We start from the raw sequence: 25782 nt of genomic DNA on the forward strand, positions 1-25782 counted from the left end.
GGGGGCGACAGGAGAAGAGTCTAGTTATTACGTCTTAGGACCCTGTTGTGAAGGCTCTGTGCAGTGCCTGTCAGCACCTGTGTGTTCGATCGAACTCAAAGCTGTTTGTTTGCACTTACTGATGTTGTTTCCTCCTCTCTAGATTCTTGCTTGTGTTGTACTTACTCTCTGATGTACGTACTTTGGATAAAAGCGTCTGCTAAGTGAATTGAAGAATTGTAAAATCCCCTTAATGTGGCCCTAATACTCCCTCGTATACAGCTGCTATTGCTATAATTCTTATTGTATTTCATATTTCTACGTTTATCATTGGCATTATTTTAAGTCTCCTTTATCCTCTAGGTTTGTGTCTATATCATCTAATTCTTTGTCTTCCTCTCTACACCCCAGTCTCAGCCAATCCAGTCGCTGCAAAGTGCTGTCTTCCAATGACTCTCGATCTCCTCAAGGTTTCTTCCTGTTCAAAGACAGTTTCTCTCCGTCGTTCTCCAAGTGCTTACTCATGACGGATATGAATGTAATGTCTCATTATATAGATTGTGTTGTGATTTGGGGCGGTCTAGTCTACATAAAAGGAATTGATGAGCTGAAAAATGAGCGACAAAGGACACACTCCAGTCGGTTTTACCATCACAGGTACTTTCTTTATTATTACAACAAGTCAATCCAACAGTATCAAAACTTCATGATCCTCAAAACCAGCAAACACAAGCTCTCTGCTGGCTGCCCTCTAAGCATTAACCATGTCACAAACCAAATGATATTCAGTATTATGAAAAAATCTAAAGGCACATCTCTATTGTATTTACATTGCATACAGGTTCGACATAAATCAAGTAGAAAGATCAACACAATCCACCATAAACACCTGGCCGTCCTGGCTTTACGAAATAAACTAAAACAAAGCTAATCCTAAATAAAACAAACATCCACAATACACCAGTCGGTCTTTGTAAGTCACAGTATTCAAAGCTACTAGATACAGGTGTGAATCAGCACTTCCCCAACATATGGCTTTAGTTTTCATAAGGAGTAATCGTCTGCATGCCACCTTTTATCGGGCTCATTTTGACCAGACATCAGGAGTAGGGCCCGACCGATTCAGGATTTTTGGGGCCCGATACTGATATCGATATTGGGGAGGGGGAAAAAAATCTGATACCGATATATCGGCCGATATCTTTCTTAAATCTATTTTCAATCTGTAGAGAAAGATCAAAATGTAGATATACACATTTATTGCGTTGATCCCTAAAATGCAGATGCAACCCAAATACATTTGAGGAAAAGATAGACAAGATGGTCACTGAACTGGAAAGTAACTGAGCATGGACGTGCATCACCGCTTAATACTCAGGAGAGTGATCATGCTTGTTATAATCCATATAGCGCCCTCCACTGGTGACAGAGAACTGCTCGGGAATTAATCTAGTTATATCGGTGCATATCTGTGCATAGAATTAGCCGATACCAATAGTCACTGGATATGCTAATATCGGCTGATATTATCGGCTGGTCGATATCGGTCGGGCTCTAATCAGGAGTATTATGACTTTTCTATTTTCAAGGCCTTTTAAAAACCAGCTTTGAGGGTGCTGCTCCTCCTCGACATGTGTTTGTCTTGTGACTTGAATAAGGTGTAAAGGTGACAGTCTGATGTGTTGGGGAGATACACTGTTTTTGCTTTCATGCCAAGGGTTACATGAGAAGAGTGATACTGCTCTAGTGTCTGTAACATTGAATAGAAAGTACAGCCATCACCAGTTAGCTTAGCTTTTTACTATAAAACTGTTGTTTTACCAGGAACTGCCAAAATGTTCTGGACTTTTTCTCTGCATGATGCTGATTAGGGGTCTTCACAAGTGCTCAGAGTGAGAGACTTTGTTGCATGTTTTTGAAATTGGAGCCGTTCTCTGCCAATTCAGCACCATGGACAGGGCCAGCTGTCACTGAATTGACTACTCAAGGGAGACGCTTTTTCAGAGCAGTTAGGCCTCGTTTCATTTCCTTCATTTTTTTTGGACTTGTTTGGGTTTCAGATTTCCACATTGGCTTTTGATCCAATCGGCAATGTGGGGTTTTTTGGAATGGGCTGCAATGTTGTTTTTTGACTGACAGTGCCCCATATCAGTGGATGCACACTTTATCCAGTTAAAGATCCCATTTTATACACATGTTCACCTTTCATGTTGTCAGTCTGTGAAACCTTTAGAGCAGCTTTGCAGGATTTGCGGCTCAAAAAACTCCTGATCTATATTTTATATGAACGTGTAAAAAAACAAAATTTCAAACTCTGCCTGAAACGGTTCGTTTAAGCTGCTGTCTCTTTAAGGCCCACTCTCTTCTGATTGGCCAGCTCTCTGTAAACCTTCCCGCAGAGCAGACAGAACGCTGCAGGGCTGCCAGAGGAGGGCTGCTATCCAGTGCTGGAAGAGGACAAATTTTGTAAGAGGTTTCAACAGCTCCACCTGCAGAGGCTTGACGCCGTTTCATGACACTCTTGGTTTCATATCGAGAAACTATCGCATGATTTGCAGAACAAGCTGTTTAGCGCCCTCTGCAGACTTAACCTGGGATTACTCCAACATACATTTAACCTCATGAGCTCCAACTTTTCCCACCTTAAGTATGTACTCTATGTGAATTTTTAAATGGGGACCAGTTGGGTTCAAATCAGGTCACCAGTCAAGCAGCATTTGAAAGATTGACAGATACAACCTAACTGTTTCCACTCTTTATGCTTAGCTAGGCTGAAAGCTAATGGCTCTGGCTCCATACTTAATGCACAGACTGTGTAGGTGGTCTCCAGCTTCTCATTTAAATCTAGACATAAAATTCACATAAGTGTTTTTCCCAACCAAGAAAACCTTTCAAAGGAAAACAAATCTGACAAATAAACAAACAACAATAAAAAAAACAGTTGCAGTGCACTCATCACAACACCAACTCTCTTTATCTAATCCTTATCCCAAGGTCAGGTTCTCGTCCTTGTATTCTGTGTTTTCCCCAAAGCATTTGAAGATGTAATCTAAGGCTGAATGTGAGCCAGAACTCCTCGCGCTGCTGCTGATGGGTGCAGTTAGATCTGATGTTAGTGCCGGAGTCTGCTGTATATAGACGTGCACCTGAAATGCCAACCACAGAGATCAATACGCCATCGGGGAGATTAGATAGAGGCCAATACTGAGAGCCCAGTGCAGGGTCCTTTATTTACAGTATCTGTGTGCATCTTGTGTGTGTGTGTGTGTGTTTGTGCATCTGAAGGTTAGTTAGACTGAATGTGTTGTTAGTTTGATTCCAGGGTGGGCCTGGCTCTTGAACTTTGCGCGGTGCGAGGAGTGAATGATCAGGGAGGTAGGGGAAGTTGTGTTTCATTGTAGTGTTTATGTTTGTATACGTGTGTGTTTGTGTGTGTGTGTGTGTGTGTGTGTGTGTGTGTGTGTGTTTGTGTGTGTGTGTGTGTGTGTGGATCAGACATAGTCTTGGAAGACGTCAACAGTGTTCTGCAGTAAAGGCTGGGTGGGTGCTGTCGTGCTGCAGACTGAGCTCAGCCTCCGTGATGGCGCCCTCTGCTGCTCTGCTTGACCAGTGTTGTTGCTCAGTCTCAGGTACACCTGAGGACAACAAAACTTTAGGTTATTTAGATAACCCCAGTTCTCCGAGTAGTATGAGTGAGGCTTATGATATGAAAGTGAGCATTTTGGGAAACTTTGCATAATTAAGTCTTTAGCAGAGAAGTTTGTGAGCAAATAAATGTTCCCAAATGTCTCTAAAAGGGTTGAACATCTTCTGTCTTTGGCCTTTGTATTTATGAAAGCGGTGACTATGCAAGGTTATGAAACTGAGTAAGTATGACACACAGTCCGGTCAAGACCACCACAGACTGACGGCCTAAGTGAGTGACACACCCAATGAACACAAGATGATGATTTCTTTTTGGGGGTTGTGTATGGTCTTGGTCTTGTCTCAGTCTTGCCCTGCCTTGGTCTTGGTCTTGGTCTTGACTCTGCCTCGATCCCTAAATGTCTTGGTCTTGTCTCGGTCTCGGAGCACTCTGGTCTTGACTACAACACTAGCCTGGGATAAATCTAAGGGTCGCAAGATGAATACAAGTGACTTAATTATAATAAAATACAACAATCACATTTGAACTGTTCCTGTCTCCTGTTTAAAATTCAGTGAATCACAAGAAGACACGGCTTTGAATGAACAGATGATCTGTTGGTCTTTATGGATTGACAGGGTCTTTTGTTAGAGCCTTCCTCTCTTATAAATACCCTTTGTCTTATGAACCGGATGCTCCAAGTCTTTCTAACATGCTCCGCGTTACGATTCTTTAGTCTTGTAAATATTAAACGTGATGTGAGACATCATAGGGGCCTAAAACTCCTATCATAGAATAACTCTTCTCTGGATTCATTTGTTTTCATTCTAATCTGCACCTTAACTTTTATTATCTAATGAAGAGAAAAATGTCAAAAAACAATCTCTAGAAAAAAAATGGTCAAAGACGTCCATCATTTCATTGTTCATACTTACATTTTTAGTATTTTCCGACAGCAGCAGCTCCGTCCTCTCCACCAGTTTCCTGAAGGACGGCCTCTTCAGAGGATCGTGGTTCCAGCAGGACAACATCATATCGTACCTGCAGAGGTCAGATTTAGTTTCAACATGGGGGAATGTGAAGGCTTACCACGGAGTATGGATACACAGCCAGTAAACAAAATAATGGAAGAAGTGTGTGTGAATATCTCCGTTATTTTGACAGCATCTGTTTGTGTATTGAGACATTGAAGTAATTAATATTCTCAAATGGTAAATGGATTTGATTTTTTCAATTATATTGCAGCCGGGAGAATTAGGGCTGTATAGATAAAGCTTTTAAATCAATTCATGGAGTCTGCAGATATTGTGACGCTGACAAAGGATCGTCGAATGTTGCAGCCCTCATTAGGAAAACAAATTAAGAACACACACTTACATTTCCACAGGAGCAAAGTCAGGCCTGTTCATCCTGTGGCCCTCCTGAATCATCCTGTAAAATGCAGAGCACACCTGCATCCCCGGGTACGGACTATTACCTGCAACACACACGTACAGTTTTCACACTTTATACCCCATTGTGTCTTTATAATTATAAACTCAGATGGTGATTTCTGGAGATGCGTTTCTTATCTCACAGTATATTTCAGTCCACAAAGTTGTGTTGTTGCTTAGCATAATCAGAGCCGCTTATACAGGCCCCGGGTTTTAAACGGATGATATTAAAAGCTTAGTGATTATGAAACAACTGGAAACGTTACCCAGGGAGAAGATTTCCCAGAGCAGGATGCCGTAGGACCAAACGTCGCTCTCGTAGGTGTAGATGCAGTCGAAAATACTCTCAGGAGACATCCACTTGACGGGCAGACGAGCCTGCAGGAGGGGAGAGCAGCGATCACAACAGCAGTATGGACCGTGTTCCTTTTAGTTTCATTACTTAAAATAAAACAAATCCCTTAAAAAGATTGAGTTTTTCCATTATAGAGCATTCACAAGAAACCCTTTTTGACAGCTGAGACAGTGAGCAGGAACATTTAGTTCTTTCCTTCCGTCTGTGTAAATGAGAAGTTACAGTAAATCACTCCAGAGGACTAAATTATGAGGATTTATTTTACTTTCTTTTCTTAAAGGCAGGGTTGGTAATTGTCGAAAACTGGCATGATTTTGAAAGTAGCATTCCCTTCAGTGCTTCGTCTGCACCCACCACCTCCCCTCTCTGCTCCCTCAAAAGCCACGCCTCCTCACTTACATGCACGAGTGCCAATACTCCAGAAGCGGAGCTCAGCTCATCGCTTGCATTGTGTAGAAACTACGTCGTCTCATTCAGCGGCATGTAAACTCTAAACTTTATCATAATACATGTAAAAAAAAAAACTATTAGACTATTTTACTACTCACAACAGCCAACGACAAACTCAGAATAAACTCTGTCATCGGTGACGCGCTTTGAGTGTGGGCTAATGCACGCAAGAGGTAGAGTTTTTACAGGCTTACAAACTGATACAGATGACGGATTTTCTTTGTTCCTTTTTCAGAGAACATGAGTTATTAATTTCTGTCAGGACCTAAAGACAATTACAACCAAAATCTTAAAAAGTATAGCTGGAGGAAAATTACCAACCCAGCCTTTAAATTAATGTCAACATGTTTTATTTTTACCTTTCTGTTTAAGATTGGAAAAAGGACACAATTAGATAACGTCAGTCTGATTTTTTCAGACTTTTTTTTTCACTATTTTCATTTTTTCCCCATGTTTGATAAATATAATAATAATTTATTTATCTGCATCCCTACAGCTTTAACATCTAATTACTGTGTACATTAAACCATTCAGGTTCATTAAGAAGATTTATTAAAGAAAGAGAATAAATAAAGGGAAAACAGGATCAAGAATGAGTGACTCACATTGCCTCGGAGCACATAGCTGGCGTCCGTGGTGATATCTCGTGCCAACCCAAAGTCACAGATCTTAGCCACCCTGCCGTGAGTCAGCAGGATGTTTCTGGCTGCAAGATCCCTGTGGATACACTGCACATACACACACACGCACACACACACACACACACACACACACACACACACATACACACACACGCACACACACACACACACACACACACACACAGAAATAAGCCCTGACATCGTATCCAGTTTCTCCAGCGTGCGTCGGACTCACCGCATACACATTCAAACGATGTGAGGCGAGTGTTGTTACAAACCAAACACAAAAAGGCCAATTAGAGATGATTTACACAATACATCAAAGGAGTATCACTTCATATTTAGCAAGGGAAATTAGAGAAATTCCATTTGACTTATACGAATATACGAAAGAAGATGAGTAACAAACGTTTTAGTCGTGTTTCAGGGCAGTAACAGTCTAGACATTAATGCATTAAAGTGGCCTAATCGAATTAAAGCGACCAAAGTGCAGAAGAAGAGGCTGAGCCAAGAAAACAGGGAGTGTAAATTAAAATTTTAAACTACAAATATCAGAGCTTAAGAGCCCTAATATACGTCTGGAGCAAAGTTTCTTGTCTTGGCTGACAGCTGAGGTGTCTCTCTCCTGTTTTCTACCTGAGCAGTTATCTTTGAAATGAACTTGCACCCCTGTTTGAGCCATGGCGTGAGTTTGTCGTAAAATGGGGTGTGGTCAGGCTCAAAGGTGGCGCGTTTCTGTCTTGAGGAAGCAGAAATCAACTGCACTTTAGACAAATTAAAACCAGGTCTAAAGTCTGAAATCTGTGACGCAGCGTGTTCCTGCTTTTTAGAGCTTGTGTTAAAAAGATCGGCATAATTAAGTTCATAACTGACGTCCACTGAGCTTTTTCCACACACATACAGGATGCACAACAGCGCAGCTACTCCACAGTTTAATATCAGTGCATTTGCTGATGCATTCAAATTACATTTTTAATGGGACAAAGGGCTCAGAGATGGCGACCAACACTAAACTCTACTCTACTCCATGCATGCTCACATCAGCTCCGCGTGAGTAAACGCAGCAGGATATTACACGGAGAATTCACCTCGAGCCAATAGGAGGGGGAGTGACGTTTATACACTGTGATTGCTGCACGGTGCATAGAGTGTCTGCACGCAACCACTACGATCTCTGTGCACGTCAACACGCCTGACAGGCATAGTCTCCCGCTGTGAGGAGCTAGATATTTTCAGGAGTGCATACTATATGTGAAAACGGCTTTATTGAGTGTTGTTACTCACTCTAACACCTCCCCTTCTGCAGTCTATCAATCAATCAATCAATCAAAGAGGCATTGGTATTCATTTCACTCGCTTTCCTAACCAGCTAAAAAAAACACAAGAAAGCTGAATTTATTGGTGTCACATTAAAGGATCGAAATGTAAATGCAGCGTCAACCTGTTAAGTTCTGATCTTAGAGGAACTATTAGCAGACAGCAACCCATGCACATGTTGGCCCTGAGCCATGCTATGATTTATAAACTAGCAGCAGCTCCATTAAATCTCTGCTGTAACTACTCTATAAATAAAGCACACAGCCTGTGAACGCCTTACGTTCTTGGAAGTGATGTACTCCATCCCTTTGGCCACCTGGTAGGAGAAGCTGAGGAGGTCTTCGGCGTCCAGAGAGAGCTCGTCTTTGTCATCTAGGTAAAGATCAAAAAGTCACTCCAGCATGGAAGGCTGTTAGTGGGTTGCTAAAATTGAAGATAAGGAATGTACAGTTAGACTTTCTACCTGACTGGGAGCACCTTTCTTTCTCAGAGGGACGCATGGTCATATATCCTGTGCCAGTCATATCTCTGCTGCATGGTCACACACACCCACACAAAAAAAAAAACCACACAAAACCATCAAATGCTGTCAACCATTTTCGCATTGGCAATCGGTATTTGATCAAACACACATTCAGACGTACCTCGGAGGCTCAGCTTGGTTCGAGACGTTGCGATAGTAACCATCGCCAACCTGGGAGTTAAGGAAGGACTCTCTCTTTCTGCGCAGGAAGTTGAGGAGGTCTCCATAGCAACAGTACTCGGTGATCACCAAAATTGGGCCTGGCAGGATGCAGACATGTAAAAGAAAACCATCCTTTTCAGTGGTTTTTCAAAGCACATGACAGCAAATTACAATGAGAGAGAAACAGAGACACAAAGCTCTAACAATGGAGGCCAGGGAAGATTGTGTATGTCATTTGTTTTGTATTTTAACATACTGGGGGAAAAAAAAAAAAACTCAATTGGGACATTTTCATGCCGAACACCAACAAGAAAAATCTTTAGTCCTGAGAGCCTTTTCCTTAATTACCGACTCATGCATACTTGTGTGGAAACTTAATTCAAATGCTGCATTATAATCAATACTGAGGGCTAGACAGGTAGAGAATATTGATCCAATGCACAGAAGATTTGTGACCAGTCAAACTGCATCACGTACTCACTGTCCAATATCTGATTTTGATTTTTGAGTAAGTCAGCACATCAACCCGTGTGCAGGATCTCTACATACAATCACTGTAACACACGAGTCAGTCAATGAATATGTAATAAACATGTGCCGGGTGCAAGAGGCTTACAGTGTCCAGACCTAATCAAACCTCGTCTTCATGTGTAATGAATTCAGTTTGGTCTCACCTCCGACGGTGCAGGCCCCCAGCAGGTTAACGATGTTGACGTGGTTTCCGAGGTAACTGAGCACCTTCAGCTCTGACATCAGCGCTTCCTTCTCCGTAGCATGAGCGTTGGCTAGGATGACATCATCAGGACATTTATAAACTCTTACACAGTCTCATATATTGCCTAGACAAGCAGAGACGGACTGTGTCTGAAATCACTCCCTGATATACAGAGCACTATAACAGTTATTTGTCCACTTAGATAAATAATGATTTGTCCATATGAGTGCTCTAAAGACAATAATTCAACCAATTTATCCAAAATAAACATGACATGATACAAGCTCTGCAAATCACTTGCAACTCGACTCAAATATTCTTCCATGCTGAGTTTAAGTGAGACAGCAAGAGGACACAGCTAAGTGGTCTTAAGAGAATTCATTAAACTGGAACTGTAAAAGTGAGGGAATGAATCCCTAAACCCCCAGTGGAGCGTTTACCCTTGAAAAACAAAGGCAATGACACATTTATTTAGCTTTATAGGATAAAAAAAAACTGCTACAGGAAGTGAGAGTGAGATGATAAACAGGGCAACACACACACTTACGTTTGAGCATCTTAACAGCGACGGTCGTTACAGTATCTGCAGAGCAGAGTCCGTATGCTGTGGCCCTCACTACCTTTCCGAAAGCCCCAGAGCCCAGGACTTTACCTTTAGGGACACACACACACACATCACTTGAAAAGTTAAATTAACAAACTAACTAAATGACATCCGATCATTACTGTATGTGAATCCAGTACCATGTATTTTTAAAAGGATACAATATCCATCTTTAAATGATTGAAGGCATCCAAAGTACCCAAGCTATTTCCCTTAGGGATTAATAAAGAAGAAAAAAAATCAAATAAAAATAGAAGTTAAACAACACCTTCCACTGGTGAAAGAAAAAAGGAGCAAACCGTTTCCAGTGAATAATTTAGACGGGAGTTTACAATTTTTGGTATTTCTTAACAAGAAATGACCCAATATTGAGAGCCTAGGAATTCTATATTTTTTGCCATGGTATCAAAACCAGGGGCGGGGCCAGGGGTAGGCCAGGGCCACTCTAGAAGTTTAATTGGCCATCCCAGTGCCCCTACTAAAATCCTGAACTATGATTGGCTATTGTGCCTTGTCAGAGGTGGGACTTGTGTTTAAATCAAGCATTTGGGATGTGTTCAACAAGCTGCTTGTAGCTTAAAAATGGTTTATACTTAATTTAATGAAACATTCTAGTTTCATAGTTTGCACGTACAACATCAAGGCCTAACATCATAGAAGCAAAAGAAAAGAAAATAGTTTGAAGGGACTATAAATGAAACCCAACATGTTTGCATGTTTACAGACTGGATTTCTCTTACACAGAATAAACCTAAAACAAACACGTTAAAGCTCTCATACCAAAGCGAAGCTTCTGTCGAGGGAACTCCCATTTGGAGTCATACGGCAGCTGGGTGGGGTCAATATATATGTAGTTGTTGCCATGGATACTGTCAATCACCTTCCACTGGATTTGGAACTTTGGTTTCTGTTCAGGTTTGGAGGAATTCATACAGAGAGATGTTAGATCATCTTACCTTATATTGTTTATGTGTGAGTACATAATTGTGTATCAAACGTGTGTTCTCATCACTCCTCCACAACATTTTAGATCACTCGATGCACTTAAGTTGTCAGTCTAGACTTTCCCCTGATGATCCCACTGCGAGGCTGACTCATCTGAGTGCAACAAAGGCTGCACACCGTGGGGGCACGATAATGGCCTGATGCACGATCGGAGTGTCAAAAAAGCCTTTAACTGCAGCATGTGTGCACTCTGAATGGATGATTGATTATTTCAAATTCATTAGGACACATTCATATGGATTAAAAAAGGCTTACTGACACTTTTCTATGATGAATCTCCTTACAACAAAACTAGTCTGATCTCAAAACGATGTTTCTAACTTTAACCAAAATCAAGATGGAGGCATGAGTCAGTAAATAAGAGTGGGTCTTTTGCCAAAAACGAATGCTTATTTTTCTGTAAGATTACATATCAAATGGATGTGAATGAACGTAAAGTGTTCTATGAAGTAATTTATGGCTTCGATGGCCATTGATTTATGGGCTTTATGAGAGATTTATGATCATACTTTTACTCTGATTAAATTATGTTTCTCCTTTGAAGTAATGATTTTGCAATATCTTTACAACATTACCTTCATGTATTTATAGAGCAGCACCACCAGAATGAGGCTGAGACCGATGCCAGTGGCCACCAAGCAGTTGAGAAGAGGAGTGAAAAGCTTGTGAGGGACGAGGCGCTCTGAGAAGAAACACACGAGTGATCAGAAAATATGTTGAACATTTGTAATAAGTAAAACAACATTTTATTGGTAGAAAAACACACACATGCTCACACACTATCACACCCTCTTCCTTTACACACATTCTGGTACAGTGCTGAACTGGTTTGCATCTTAAGGTTGGAGACTACTTAATGTCTATCGGTAACTTTACATCTGAACACACAAAAATTACATGTGGAGTTCCCCAAGGCTCCAACCTGGGACCTCTTCTGTTTAACAGCTACATTATCCCAAGAGGGTGGCGCACAAATTGAGAGTATAAAGGACGCTACATGCTACTTTAAAGCATAAAATGCTATAAAATTGTCCTTAAAGGGTGGTGATCTCTGTATTCCAAGCTAACAAGCTAATCTTTTGAAAGAATCCCAACTGTGAATGACAGGGGCAATTTTCAAGTCTTTTACTGTTGAAACCTCGCTTGGTTTTTGATTTTGGCATTTTTGCCCAACAATAAAATCTGGAGGATTCAGTGATGACGAGAGAAGAGCCCAGAGAGACTCTGGTCATGGAAGAGATCTGGCGATTGGCCAACTTTAGGATCTGCCACAGAGGACATCTGGCTCGCTCAAATCTTTGAAAACCAGATAAGAAACCATCAGTAACACTACACGGGTAGTAGGTTTCAAAATAGCTAATTGAACTCCTTCGATCCCAAGTCCAACATTAAAGGACTAGATTTTATTTTTAAGGGATTTTTCTATTTGATTTGTTACTTTGAAATTGGTCTAGTTTATTTCTATTTCCTTTCATATTTTGAGAAACACATTGCAACATTGTTTAATTGTTTAATTGTAGTTTAATTGCTGCAAAAATAATACAGCTGCAAACTGTTGACCTCAGTTATACTTGCACTAACACTGGACCTAGGTAGATGTCAGGGCATCTGTTATTCCCACTGGCTGAGTATCAGAAGCACTACTAATAATACGCAGCACCTGGAAAAGCTCTCTAACGTCTTTAAAGGTCTCAATAAAAAAATCTATCCGACCCACTTATCTTCAACAAACTCCCTTTGCTGTTTTTAGTTGATCTTCTCTTTGATTAATTAAAGTTTTAATGATTCTTAAGCGTCCTTTCTGGCATTTCTTTTCCCTTTTCCCTGGGGCTTGTAAGTCTTGTGTGAAGCAATTGCATTGTTGATAAAAATGTGCTTTATAAATAAACTTGCTTTATCTTGCCTCTAGTAGACAGCTGCAGCACTATTGTTTGTGTTGAAGAGGATTAGTTGAGCTACACCATATAATCCCAGCCTGCACAGTCAGCATTCACTAATCTCATTCAATCTGCACCCAGATATCACGCACCTGGCCTTTGCAGAAACAGAGTCTATGTTTGTGTGTGGGTGTGTGTGTGTGTAAGTGTACCATAAGTGTGTACTAATATATCATCTTTGTACATATGAGACAACATTTGTCATACCACTGATGGAGAACAGGGTGTAGGCCTCTTCCCCTTCCGTCCTCGCCACACACTCCAGGGTGTGGTAGTGTGCGTGCTCCTTGCTCACGTTCAGTCGGCTCTCCACCTCGCTCCTACCAAAGGCGGACTCTGTCACAGTGATCACCTCCGTAGTCTCCCAGTGGGTGGCATTGGGCAGATGTGAGCACCTGTTGAAGGGTTACAAAGCAGCCAGCAGTCACATTATCCTCTGTAACTTCTACAACGAGAGCAATCCCTAGTGTTTACAATTCAATGTAATGATTAAGAAATCACAGGAGAGACTTTTTTGACTGGTACAACATGTTTATGATAAAACACATTTTACAAAACTTTTGCTTACTTAGATATCGTCTCATATATTTTTCTGTGTTTCCTCAAATTGGAATAATTCGGTTTTTTCATCTCTGCATTTCTGCACTTCAGCCAACTTCAGTTTTCTTCCAACGTCATTTTATCTGACAGATAATCTTTCTCACTACATTCCTTAAGTACTTAAGATTCTGTTGTTTAAATTCTGTCACTCTGTCTCTAGAATTCCTCAGAAGTTTTTCCGATTGCTTTTCTTAAATATTTTACGTAGATCTACAGATCTTTAATCATTAAGTTGCTGTGAGAGAGAGAGAGAGAGAGAGAGAGCAGTGAAGCGCCATTCAAATTCACATGTCAGCTGATTCCCAAATCCTCAGAGATTTGACAGAGAAATGTCGCCAGTCTATTTGTACAAATTAGACAGTGTGCAGGACTAAATTCAAAACAAGACACAACCCAATATTGGGTGCCTAGAACTTCTATTTTTTGTTGTCGTGGTTTTGAAACAGATTTCTTTATTTGTTTTATTTTTACTAGTATGGTATCTAAATTTAAAATTCTGGTATCGTAACAAACCGATACTAGAAAAAAATCTACCCGAACTCCCCTAGATCCTAAGACGTTTGTGTAAATAAACTAAAGCTACTATTACCAGAATGAAAATTAAATATCCCATTACTTTGAGATAATAAAAATGCTTTATGACATCATTGTCAACCACAGCCCTTCCCTTTGTTGATTTAATAATCAGTTATTATTTTTGATAAATAACTTGTTCTCATCATAAAAGCCAGACGCCTTTTCAACCAAACTCATAAAAGGCTTATTATTCCTTGACCAAGAGTCAAAACTGCCAGCTGGCTTATTAGTCTGAATGCTAATGAGACTATAAGATGATATAATCCTTTTAACAAACTTTTGTTTCAGCTCCCACGAGCATCTCCCGCTCTCCGAGGAACTGCCAGACGAAACAACAGAGGATGAGTCATGTCTGAGATTATTGTGAGAAGAACACGCTGCTGTTCAGTAACAGCTTTTTAATATGCGCCAAAGAATCCCAAGTTTGTGATAATTAGTTTAACATGTCATTTGTGAAAATAGACGGTTTACCAGTCTTCCAATAAATGAAGGAAGCGAAGAAAGAGTGCAGGTGGCGGAAATGGAAATCATCTTTTTACTAGTCTTTTCAATCACATTAAGGAAACCAATTAATTAAACACTCTGACTGGCAGTTTCCAAAGGATTAGTGTGCAGCACGTTCCTTCAGCACACCAGAGCTGATCGTGCCCTTTTTAGTCAATGCTCATGTTTCCATCGCAAGCACAGCGGTCCGCCAGCGCCACCGCTCCAAGCACGCGTCAAGCAGAACAGAGCAAATCAACCCGAATAGGACGTCAGACAAGGGAATGCATAGAGCATCTGCTCAATTTCAAAATAAAACGCAATCTCCTGATGGTATGTCCCGTCAATTTTTAACCATTACGTCAAAACAGGCACCTAATGATCAAAAAAATCTACCTCTGAAAGACAAATTAACCTGTTGTCTTTATTCCCTGTGTGATTTTGTAGTTCTCCTGTGATCTTGTGAACCTCATGGCGGTGCTTACACTTCAGAAATGGAGCCCTATCCATTGGACAGGGCAAAAGCAAAGCAGGGAAGGAATGCTGTGCACACGGCTCCTGTGGAAACCACCAGTAAAAGTATTGTGATTTATATGTTAGGGATACCTTGTGTGGGGCAGCTCACAGAAGAACCAACTGATTTTAGGGACGGGGTATCCTGCAGCAATGCACCGCACCTGTCCATCAACAGGACCTTCCTGGGCAACGATAACTGGCTTACCTTTTGGAAAAAAGTGAGAAGATTCATAGAAAATAGAGATACATAATGAACACTTGAAATGCATAGATACTCAAGTTTGTTTGTATGACCTTGAGTAATGTGAGACAGCTGTGAGAGCTACTTACTGTTGACATAAACGTGGAATGAATGTTCCACGGACGCGTCCTTGTGATTGGCTAAGAACTTGTAGATCCCGCCCTCCGAGCCGAGGACCCTCACGAGTCTGAGCTCGCTGATGTATCTGATAAAACAAACATGCAAATCCTCTGTGTGCACATGTACTGTATGTGTACCTGCAGGTGAAGTATTTTGAACTCCCTGTACCTGTATTTGCGGCGGTGGATGGTGATGACATGCTCTGTAGTGTTGAGCAGCTTCTTGTCGTTGTACGACCAGGACAGAGAACTCGGAGCTGGATAGGCATCGAACTCTACTCTGAGGCTCAGGCTCTCGCCCTCTTTGACGTCAGCCTGGACCGGACTCTGGGATCCTAACATGGTGATGAAGCCCAGCTCTGGAGGACATCAGAAAGACACTGTCATGATTTGTTCCTTATTTGTATTTTATTTATTTCACATGTTGCTGAGTTATGCTATAAGTTGAATTTTTAGAGTTTCCTGTATTCCTTCTGTGTTTTTTAAATGTTGTATTCCCATTTTTTTTGATAATTTACTGTATTTCCTGTTTTATTTTGTAGTTTTTGCCCCTGGTTTTTCATGTCTAGTTTTGCTTCCTGCCTTTGTGTGTTTTCACATTTATGTGATTTAGTGCCCCACCCTGATTGTCGTCACCTGTGTCATTAATCTCACCTGCGTCTGTTGATTACCTAGTGTGTATTTAATCACTGTGTTCCTTCCCGTCTGTGTCAGTTCATTACGTCTTACCGTGCCCTCTTCACCTGTCTTTCTGGATTTTTCCTTGACCTTGTGGTTTTGTTTTCCTCCTATTTTTAAAGGATTTTTTCAGTATGAATGGACATTGTTGTATGAAAGTGAGTGTTTCATTTGAAGTTTTGATATTTTATTTAAAAAAAAATTGTTTGTGTAACGGGTTACACAAAGAGGCGTTCTTTAACTAAGATGGCTGGACAAAGCCTTAAATTGCAGTTTGAGATATCGGGTAGCACAAAGTTGGTATTGCGCTTTCTCTGTTAACTATGGCGGCTTTCTACTTCAGACTGTGTGCGCTTGCACATTATATGGAGCAACAATCACCATCTGTCTGCTTCAGTCAGATTAATATGAGAAGTGATGATGAATTCCTGTAAAATAATGTGGTAAAAAACATCACTGATGCTGCACAGAAGAAGAGGGACGTTGTGTAAAATACATTCTTTATTCACTTTAATTATTTCTAATGAGATGACTACACACTGTACAACTTAAAAAAATAAAGACTTAAACTACGATGCATGATTTAATTAGGTCAGATAGCCGATCACTTTTATTAACTATGTTTTTGTTGTAAATCTAGTAGTATTAAACTGACTTTGCAGAATATTAGGAGCAAAGATTAAAATAGATTCTTGAGATGATGCGCCCTCATCGCGGTTTTCCTGAGTAATTTCTGCTGATATTAATAGTGTAAATTTAATATGAAACTAAAGTGTAAAAAGGAGAGGCAAGAGATTGTGGATATATAAATATTTACATCACTCAGCAAGTGTCAGACAAAGAAAATGCAGGTGTTTTATTAATGACTGTCAATGTACTGTAAACTAGTGTTGTAGTGAAGACCACACTAACCGAGACCAAGACATACCCGAGTACCAGAGTGCTCTGAGACAGAGACATTTAGGGATCGAGACCAAGTCAAGACCAAGACCAAGGCAGGACGAGACAGAGAAAAGATCAAGACCATAAGTATCACAGAAAATCCATCAACAAAAACTAAATAAAATTAATTTAAATTATTTATTCTTTTACCAAGAGGTGTTTTCCTTCTAATCACAGAAATTATGTGAAAAAATTGCCAATCAGTGGTGGTCATGACCGGTCTTGATTTAAAATCCGGAGTCCACCCTGTGTGAGACCGAGTAAAATAAATTTCAATTCTGAGACGAGACCTTCAAAAAGTGGTCTCCTGAGTTCGAGTACTACTATTATAAACTAAGAAACCTAACTGGCTTTGCCTTTCATGTGACGTTACAACCAAAGATCACTTCTCAACACTGGTCAGTCAACTTCATGTCTGACAAAGCGTTCAGTCAACCAGTTTGTTTTCAATCTTAATGTTTGACTTGTTTGAACAGAAAAAAATCCCCTGTACACGCCAATGACCCATTAAAACCGGTCATAAACGCTCACCGCAGACTTCCAGCTGCAGTTCCGTGGAGCTGGAGCCTCTCTCGTTGTGGGCATGGCAGCGGTAAGTTCCAGAGTCTGATTGGTTGACGGCTGGGATGAAGAGTGAGGTGGCACGTTGATAACCACGGGAACCAGGCAGCATGTGTGAGGCGTTTGATACATTAGGATGCTGCGGGGAAAAGAAGCAAAGGTGATCAGATATTTATTTAATCCAATTTCTTAGTGTTTTTATATTTTCTTCTTGTTTAAATGTATTTTGGTTGCACATATTTCTTGACGTTTATATTTCTGTTTGTATTTCATAATCTTGTTCATAATTCTCATTGTCATTCATATTTCAAAGTGGAGCTTTATATTTCTCATTGTTTATATTTCATATTCATATATTGTAGTTAGAAGTATTGTTTTATTCCTGTGTCTGTTATATTTTTATTTGTGTGTAATGCTAACCTCCCCTCCCCCAACTATATTCAATCAATATTTATTATAAGTACACCGTTCAGTAGATTTTTCTGTGAACTATTATTGTTGTTGTTGTTGTTGTTGTAGAGTTTCCATTCAATCCAATCACAGTTATGCTATTTTTTCCATTTTATAAAATTAAGCTCATCATCATTCTGCCCCCCTTTTAAATATGATTCTTTCTCTGCCTTTAGTTGACATCACAACATCAACCAACCCATAGAATCCAAGCTCAAAATCTTTCTGTGACGTCACATTTCCATGTTATCCATTGTAATAAATAATTGTCCTAATTCACTTATCTCTCCTGATTGAACACTAATAAAACCTCACAACATAGCATCATATAAAGCAAAGGCGTTATTGTGTATTTGATTGCATAATTTTAACTCTTCTTCACATCTTTAAACCACTAAATCTTTTTTTTTTAATGATAACTTCTCTGTTAACTGTTGTAGATGAAGCCCTAATAAATTTTAATATTTGGCTGTTATTTGTATTTTTGATGGTACTTTTGTTTTCTAATATTGTCTGATTGCAATCCTGGCTCTTTTCCAAACAGCCAGGATTGCAATTAGTCTTACATGTTGGCAAACAGTTCCGGCAGAAATACATGCATCAAGCTCACCGCTGCCGAAGGGAAATCCCACTTGAGGCTGAACTCCAGGTTTATGTTTGTGGAGCTGCAGGTAATCCCAAACTGCTCTCCTTTCTTCAGGATGACGCTGTCTTTCTGGGACAGAGTCACCAGCGGAGTCACCTCTGGCACTGGATCAGGAGGCAACATTATCAGACGTGATCAATGTGGTCATCTTACTTACATAAGCTCACTGACAAAAGCCTTGTTCTATTTACTCCCAAAGCATTTCCTCTTGAACTGGAGTCACAAGGACTTTTAGGTCACTTAGTTCATGATCTTTGCACCGTTTGCTCTGAGTAGCATGACATTAATGAGTCTGAAATTATTCTATTGTATGAGAAGGCCTTCAACAGTAAATCATCCATCAGTCCGAATTAGTGAAACGAGGATGTTTTTGCCGAAACAATTATTTAAAATATTTTTAAAATATTAGACATCTGAGTCGATAAATAAAATGACTTTTGACGCAATTGACTCCTCTTATTGATTCACAGCAGTTCATTAAAGGACAAAAACACAGTAATGCACGTCTATACTCACATGGCAAATCGCCAAGGTGCAGTATTTGCATATGCGACACTTGCAGACACATAAACCCGGATGAATAACTTCCAACATGAACAGCCTGCTGACGTCAATTCAGCGGTTGTGTTTGACCAAGACTGTGGTAATTCTATTTACCCTTAAGCGCTGCCTTCATGCACCGTTACAAAAGCTTTGTTCAGCTATGGGACTCTAATCCCCCGGCCCTCCTTCACGTCTCTTTTTCCTCACTCCCTCTCTCCATCAGTGAGAAGGACATTACAACCCCCAGCCTGTCTTGGCTCGTCTCTGTTTAGTCTCCTTTCCACTGCAGACCCAGACTGAAAAATGCTGATGCATCGCAGGGACAAACAGAAATAAGATCAGTTTCCACTGACGCAAAGTCAAAATGCTTGAAGGGCACATTTACTATTTATATAGATGAGAAGAAAACTTTTGGGCTTAACTGCTTTTCCCAGAACACATCTACAGGATGGATAGTTCAAGGAGGATTGTTCATTGCAGTGACCCTGAGCACCTAGCCAGAATGCATTATGGTCTCTGAAGTCGATTTGTAGCCATAGCAGTTCAGGGAACAGCAATGTTAATGTCTCTCAGTCTGTGGGAGACAACAGTTAGATGAACTCGTCTGAAGTGTGTTTTTCATTTAACTTTGTCGAAGGAAATTAACATCAACTCTGTTGTTTCCTGGCGTGCTTAAAGATAATTAGCATATTGAAAGAAGTGGGACCAGTTGTATCTACAAGTTTGTAGGTCGGCCAATTCAAGCATCATAAACTTTTTTGTAAACAACCAAGATGGCCAAAATCGTTGTTATTTCACGCTAACCATCTGTGTATAATAACAATAGAAGATATCATTTTATATCAATATAAGCTAGCAGCCTACCATTATACCCATGGTCTGTATAGAGCATGGACACAGACTCAGAGACGTCATCCATTGGATTCTGAAGGGCAAAGAGGTGGAGCTGAGGCGGGCCTTAAGCGTCCTGGCAAACAGCTACAAGACGTCCACCTGCCCGTTTACTCAACAAACCACCTGACTGTGTAAATCTGGGAATAACTCTTAAGGTTTTATGAAACCGAAATCGATGAGCTACAGAGAAGTAGGACCCCCGTACCAAAGAAGAAAAAGCTAAAGATACAGAATTCGTTCCAGGGTGTTAATATGTTTTGGGCGTTTTAACATGCGTGCTAATGGGACATCCTGGGCTTTTACAGCCAGCCTCAAGTGGACCCTCAAAGTTTATTCCACTTTCACATTGGCTTCGTTTTTCAACACCACTTTGTGCCTTTAACATACCACATGTTTTGGTACCTCTGGTTGGAGCTCCTAAAGGCATTTTGGAGTTGATTAAATCCCATTGTGAAGAAAAACGGGCTAATTGAGCCTCCGCCCATTTGTGTATTGGTTTAGTGATAATACACTGATAAACATACAGACTATACTTGTAGACAGAGCTAGCTTTGTTTTGTGTTGTTTGCTTCACTGGTAGACTTCCTTATGGCCATTAGCAAATGCTAAATCCCAATCTCTTCAGGCAGACATTTTACACTTTAAAAGAGGAACCATAAGTTTCCCTTTTGGTGGCTTTTTATCAACTGCTGCACATAAAGCTTTCACTCTAACTCATCTTTTATTTTTTAATCAATTCTCACCATTGACCTTATAAAACAAAGACTCTTTCAGGTCACCCATTGGTTTTCTGAAGGGGAGTTATGAAGCCCAACAATGGTTGTTGGTTTAGACCTTAATCTATCAACAGGCAAAGAGGTAGAGCTTCAGCCTCCTGGCAAACAACTACAAAGCGCCCATCTCTATGTAAACTCAGCCGCACCTCTAATTATGCAAATGTGTGAATGAGCTTTAGGCTAAATAAAATCAAAACAGTTGAGTAATACGACAAATCATCTCATGTACAGTGTGAACCTGCACCTGCCTTAGGTGGACACTCAGGCAGCTGCAGATTTTTACACATCCAAAAAAACAAGACGTTTCCGCTTGTTTGTGACCTACATTACAAATGTGGTTTTGCTACACCTTAACCGTTGATATAAAAAGCATTAAAAATCTTTCACTTACCAAGTCGCACATCCATAGTGTATTTGCTTGACATCACTTTGACTCCAGCGAGTTGTCCCACACAGATGTAACAGCCCTCATACTCCTTCCTCACATTGCTGATGATGACGCCTTTTTGGAGGTTGCTATGGTAAGTCATGCCAGAGGGCAAAGGCCGTCCGTCGCAGGTGTCCAAAGTCAGGTGGTTGACCTCAGGGTCGGTGACGAGACAGGGAATGGTGCAGTTCTCACCCACGCGCACCAGGATGTTGTTCACCATGGTGCGCTGGAATGCACTCTGGGGGTCTGCATGGATGAAGCAAGGCAAGGCAAGGTTATTTATAGAGCACCATTCATACATAACGCAATTCAAAGTGCATCACATAGTTAAAAAGATTCTTTAAAGAGCGAGTTGTAACTTAATTTAATTTATTTTGTGTGCTTGGTTTTCTTATTAGTAATAGAAATAGAAATGGATGTACATTTGGATTGATCACATGTACGACCACATGCCCTCTCTGCACCTCAAACTCACCTTTCACATAAACATAGATGGAGCTATGTTCAAGCGTGCTGTTGTTGATGCACACGTAGCGACCCATGTGGAAGACCTGCACCGATGACATCCTGACGTAAGCAACCCCGCCCTCCTCCGCCTCCCCCTCCAGCCTGCGAGCCCTATCTCGCTGCCACCTCAGGCTCGACGGGATGCTCGACGGGATGCCAGACGTCGTGGCGTTGTCATGGCAACGCAGCTCCAGCCTCCCCTTCTTGGGAACTACTACATGAGGCCCGCTGGGGGAGATGACTGGCTCGCACCACCCTGCAAACAGAGGACATGCAGTATGTTCGACGTATGCTGGATCTGGACGCTTATTTTTTGTCGTCTGTGGAGAGTTGAGTTTGGGTAAAATTCAAGCCCAGATGGGAGAAAAAAACCCTGCTGCTTCCAGTAACTTCTAAATGAATTAAAAGCTCCACAAACATAGAATAGAAGGGCTTTAGATGACCATCTGCAATAAAAACGTTTTCCTGGTTTTTGATCTTAATTTATTCAAGTGTTAACATGACGAATAAGACATCTGATCATTAATATGATCAGTGATAAGAGGTTTTTAAAATCTGGTTTACATGCCACAGAATCTTAATTTCCATCGGAGTACCCGTGAAGGCAAATCCATGTGTCTCAAAACCAGCAATAAGGGCTTTTACAAGTTTCAGCATTTGTGTTTTTTATGCACAATACATATCACAGTTGTTTCAAAAACCAACCCATAAAAAGATCTCTGTTCAGACACACACCCCTGAAAGTTTCAGGACAGCCCAATCCTGGTGTCATAAGACATGTCATAAAACAATGCTGTGGAAATCCAGGATGGCAAATAAAGCAACCAGAGATTGGAGAGTGGAAAAGAACACTCACATAAAGTAGAAAATTATATTCTGGCCTGAAGAAAAGGATGTAACAAAGATTGTGTGATACAAAGTGAATTTTCCTGAATATTTCCTATATTTCAATCAGCTCGCCGCAACCTCAAGCGTACATTTTAATGAAGCTAGCATAAATTCAGTCAGGAAGGCATTATATTTGTCTATCTCTCATTTTTCCCTCTCACACACGCTCACTATTTTCGCTGTCATTTTCTGGGGCTGTCATTGGATAATCAGCGGTCTCGGTACTCATCTAACCAATGGCATGGCGTTCCTCCCTCATTGTCAGCCTATCATCGTTCTGCTCCTCTTTTAAAAATGATTCTTTCTCTTCTTTCTAGTTCCTTCATGCTGATGTTTTGTGCACCCTTCATCATCCATCAATTCTTCACCCATCCGGTATCAACAAGTCATCAGCTTCACCTCCACCACCACCACCAGTGTGTGGACTCCATGGGGAGACGCTCAGAATTGTTCATTCATTCTCCAAACACATCAACCAACCCATAGAGTCCCTGGCCAAAGTCTTTATGTCAAGTCACATTTCCATGTTATCATTTGTAATAAATAACTGTCTTTATTCATTTTTCTCTCCTGATTGAATTAGGATGTTACGTTGGACACCAGGAGGCATTATCTGTATATTTATGGATCTACGGACACAAGTCAAATACGTAAGTGGAAAAGTTGGGATGACAAATTCTGCTTTTTGTGTTTACATGATGCAGCTCACCTCGGAAATTTCTGGGAACTTTCAGGAGTTTTTGTGCATGTGTGAATACACCACATGATACTAGTAGGCATGTCAATACACAAAGAGCCAAAAGCAGAGGATAAGAGCTCCCATTAAAGATCATTTCATTAGTCTTCAGATAGTTATACCCACTAATCGTACGCCTACAAGGTAGAGGAAAAACAGCAAAAAAATCATGCCATTTTTTCCCCCAAAAGTTAATAAAGCTTATGTTAAGAGTTAGGACAAAGAAACATCCTTAAAACTGGTTAAAAACAAGTTTTTTTTCTTAAATGAAAAACAACTTTTTTGCCTGATCAAAATAGCTGTCAATTATTTATCTGTGGTCTACTTATTATTGCAGCTCTATAGGGTAGAGTATAGGATTGAAAATGGTCCCCTATGTGATGGTTAAATAGGATGTTATGATTGGCACTGAGCCCCTTAAGACAAAGTGCTATCAGACCACTATGGCTCAATTGAACAATCAATAATTATGTGCAGTCTACCCGCTGAGTAATCATACATTAAGGCCCCTAAATCCATTGCCTTAAGATGCATAAACTAAACCAACATTTTTCCTTAACTGTCAACCGTTTAACTGCCATCCCCCCTCTAAGTTATCTTTCTTTCTTTGTGCTTTTTTTTTTTTTTTTTTTTTCTTGCAGATTTCCACATGATAAGGTCCATTTAAAGAACAAGATTTTCATGTGACTGTTGTGCCTTTAGGCTTGTCAGGACTGAGAAGGCCCAGTGGGAGAGACATGAGGATGCAAATAAGCTCCCATTTCGAAAATACAAATATCTGATTGTGTTACTGTTTAGTATGTTTTATGGCCGCTTGCTATCTTTTTGGATTTGTGCTACTGGAGTTGCTGTTTGTGTTATTTGAGTAAGCAAACGGTTCCACTGCAGGAACCTGAGGCTGTTGTATGACTAAACACAAAGCTTTCATCGCACAGCATGTCAGAGCAGTTCAGATGTCAAGGTGCTGCTGGGTGTGTGTGTGTGTGTGGCTGTGAAAAAGATGTGTGTAGCTTCTGCTGCCGAGCTTGGGCGCACACAACTATAGTCCCCTTTATGGGTTAAATTATTAATGGTCCTCAACACACAAACACACACACACACACACACACACACACACCTGTTGCCTTCCAGGAAAGTCAGCCAAACACCTCTTTTACCTCGACAGACAGTTATGCAAATTAACCTGACAGGTTATTGGACTGCACCGTTAAACACCACATTATCTAAAACGTCACGCACACGTACAAACAACACCTACACTGTTGGGGCCACAACTGTACGCCCGTTAGTAACAAAACACGCAATAAAAACAAGCATGCGCAGTAACACACGCTGCATTTGTCGGCTTTTTCCACACCCAAATAAGTCTATATAAAGTGCAAAAAAAACACCACAGTGACACGAATAAACATAAGATGTGTTTTTCTAGGCGGAATAGCCAACTTAGAGGACAGACTTTTGCGCAAATGCTAGAAAATGTATGGATGGAATTATTAATTTAGTTGTAAAAAAACCCCCAAAAAACACAGTTTTATTAATGCGTAAAGTAGGCTACAATCACATCATTATATATTTTCAATAAACAGCATGTCTCAAGGAATATGAACATTTGTAAAACAATTTGGGGTAGAAGCGTAATAAAGGTCTAAAGTAGTCAAAATCACGATCCAAAATATTCAAGCAATATTTCAGTGACTTCTGTAAGGTGTGTTTCTTACCTGTTGGCAGCAGTATAAAATATAAGGTAAAGGCATCCCAGAGGCATCTCATGTTTGGGCGGTTTTCAAGCCTTTTACTCTACTCCATGCGTTTCGAGAGCGAAAATAACCATCCTGTGGTTTAAAAAAACAAACAAACAACAACAAATACACCGTATCCCCTTCTTTATATTAACACACAGCGCAGGTCCCTCCGCCGTAATGAGTGCACAAACACAATGATCCTGTAGGATGCAACTCTCCTCGCTACATTTCACTGGAGCTTAAAGACACAGTGCAGCGCTGGATCTCTGCCACTCCTTTCTGTCCCGCATTGGCTGGAGGCTGGCCAAGGTGATGAGTCGGTTACTACCGGGAAACAAAAAACACACACACAGCTCTGCCCAAACCATCTCCTTCCTTATTTTTTCTTTTTTTTGCCTCAGCCTTAAAAAAAAATAAAGACAAATCAACAGTAATGAAAATATTGGATGATAAAGGAGTGGTTGTTCTTTTTAATCTGGATGTCTGACTAACAATACAGTTATTTTCTTGTGACGGTCTTTTCTCACACTTCTTGGTCTCGGACCTGCTGTGATGATAACAGATTTCAGTTGGCAGGAGTTTCCCCTGCAGAAACCCCATTCAGCCTGTGATGCATTTTACCAGTCTCATATTTCCCAGCTCTAATCAACGTGATTGTTGAAGATGTCTCACTTTTCCCAGATTTAATCAACTTAATTTACCAATCAA

General features: G+C 40.5%; 1 protein-coding gene and 1 long non-coding RNA gene across 5 annotated transcripts; one reads left to right on the plus strand and one right to left on the minus strand.

Moving 5' to 3' along the window:
* Nucleotides 1-618: 618 nt before the first annotated feature.
* kitb (KIT proto-oncogene, receptor tyrosine kinase b) lies at nt 619-25307 on the minus strand. Of its 2 annotated transcripts, none has more exons than XM_065959157.1 (21): nt 25051-25307; nt 21677-21964; nt 21163-21447; nt 18523-18662; nt 17433-17601; nt 15451-15640; nt 15252-15367; nt 15012-15126; nt 12954-13141; nt 11385-11491; nt 10585-10711; nt 9748-9852; nt 9160-9270; nt 8445-8583; nt 8264-8331; nt 8081-8172; nt 6448-6570; nt 5304-5415; nt 4982-5081; nt 4540-4645; nt 619-3629 (listed from the first exon to the last, which is right to left on the minus strand). In XM_065959157.1, exons 1-21 carry the CDS (start codon nt 25100-25102, stop codon nt 3471-3473), a joined length of 2892 nt encoding a protein of 963 aa, XP_065815229.1. In that variant the 5' UTR covers nt 25103-25307; the 3' UTR covers nt 619-3470. The 2 variants fall into 2 exon arrangements, with proteins under 2 accessions (XP_065815229.1, XP_020501221.2); XM_020645565.3 differs by having other exon boundaries at nt 619-3614; nt 25051-25306.
* LOC114920910 (uncharacterized) lies at nt 15652-18191 on the plus strand. 3 transcript variants are annotated; one of them, XR_010666989.1, is made up of 3 exons: nt 15652-16117; nt 16848-17622; nt 18089-18191. It is a non-coding gene; the product is annotated as an uncharacterized lncRNA (long non-coding RNA). The 3 variants fall into 3 exon arrangements; XR_003809206.2 differs by having other exon boundaries at nt 15663-16117; nt 17378-17622; XR_010666988.1 differs by having other exon boundaries at nt 15668-16117; nt 17438-17622.
* Nucleotides 25308-25782: the final 475 nt, after the last annotated feature.

Source organism: Labrus bergylta, chromosome 1 (genome assembly GCF_963930695.1).
Source record: "Labrus bergylta chromosome 1, fLabBer1.1, whole genome shotgun sequence".
NCBI lineage: Eukaryota > Metazoa > Chordata > Actinopteri > Labriformes > Labridae > Labrus > Labrus bergylta.

Bases quoted from the DNA above. Each gene is read 5' to 3' on its own strand.
- kitb (XM_065959157.1), bottom strand. From the start codon at position 25,102: ATGAGATGCCTCTGGGATGCCTTTACCTTATATTTTATACTGCTGCCA. The intron at 18,663-21,162 runs GTAAGTGAAAGA...CTCCTGATCCAG, and splicing joins CACTATGGATGTGCGACTTG to TGCCAGAGGTGACTCCGCTG. The intron at 5,416-6,447 runs GTGAGTCACTCA...CCCCTCCTGCAG, and splicing joins GCTATGTGCTCCGAGGCAAT to GCTCGTCTGCCCGTCAAGTG.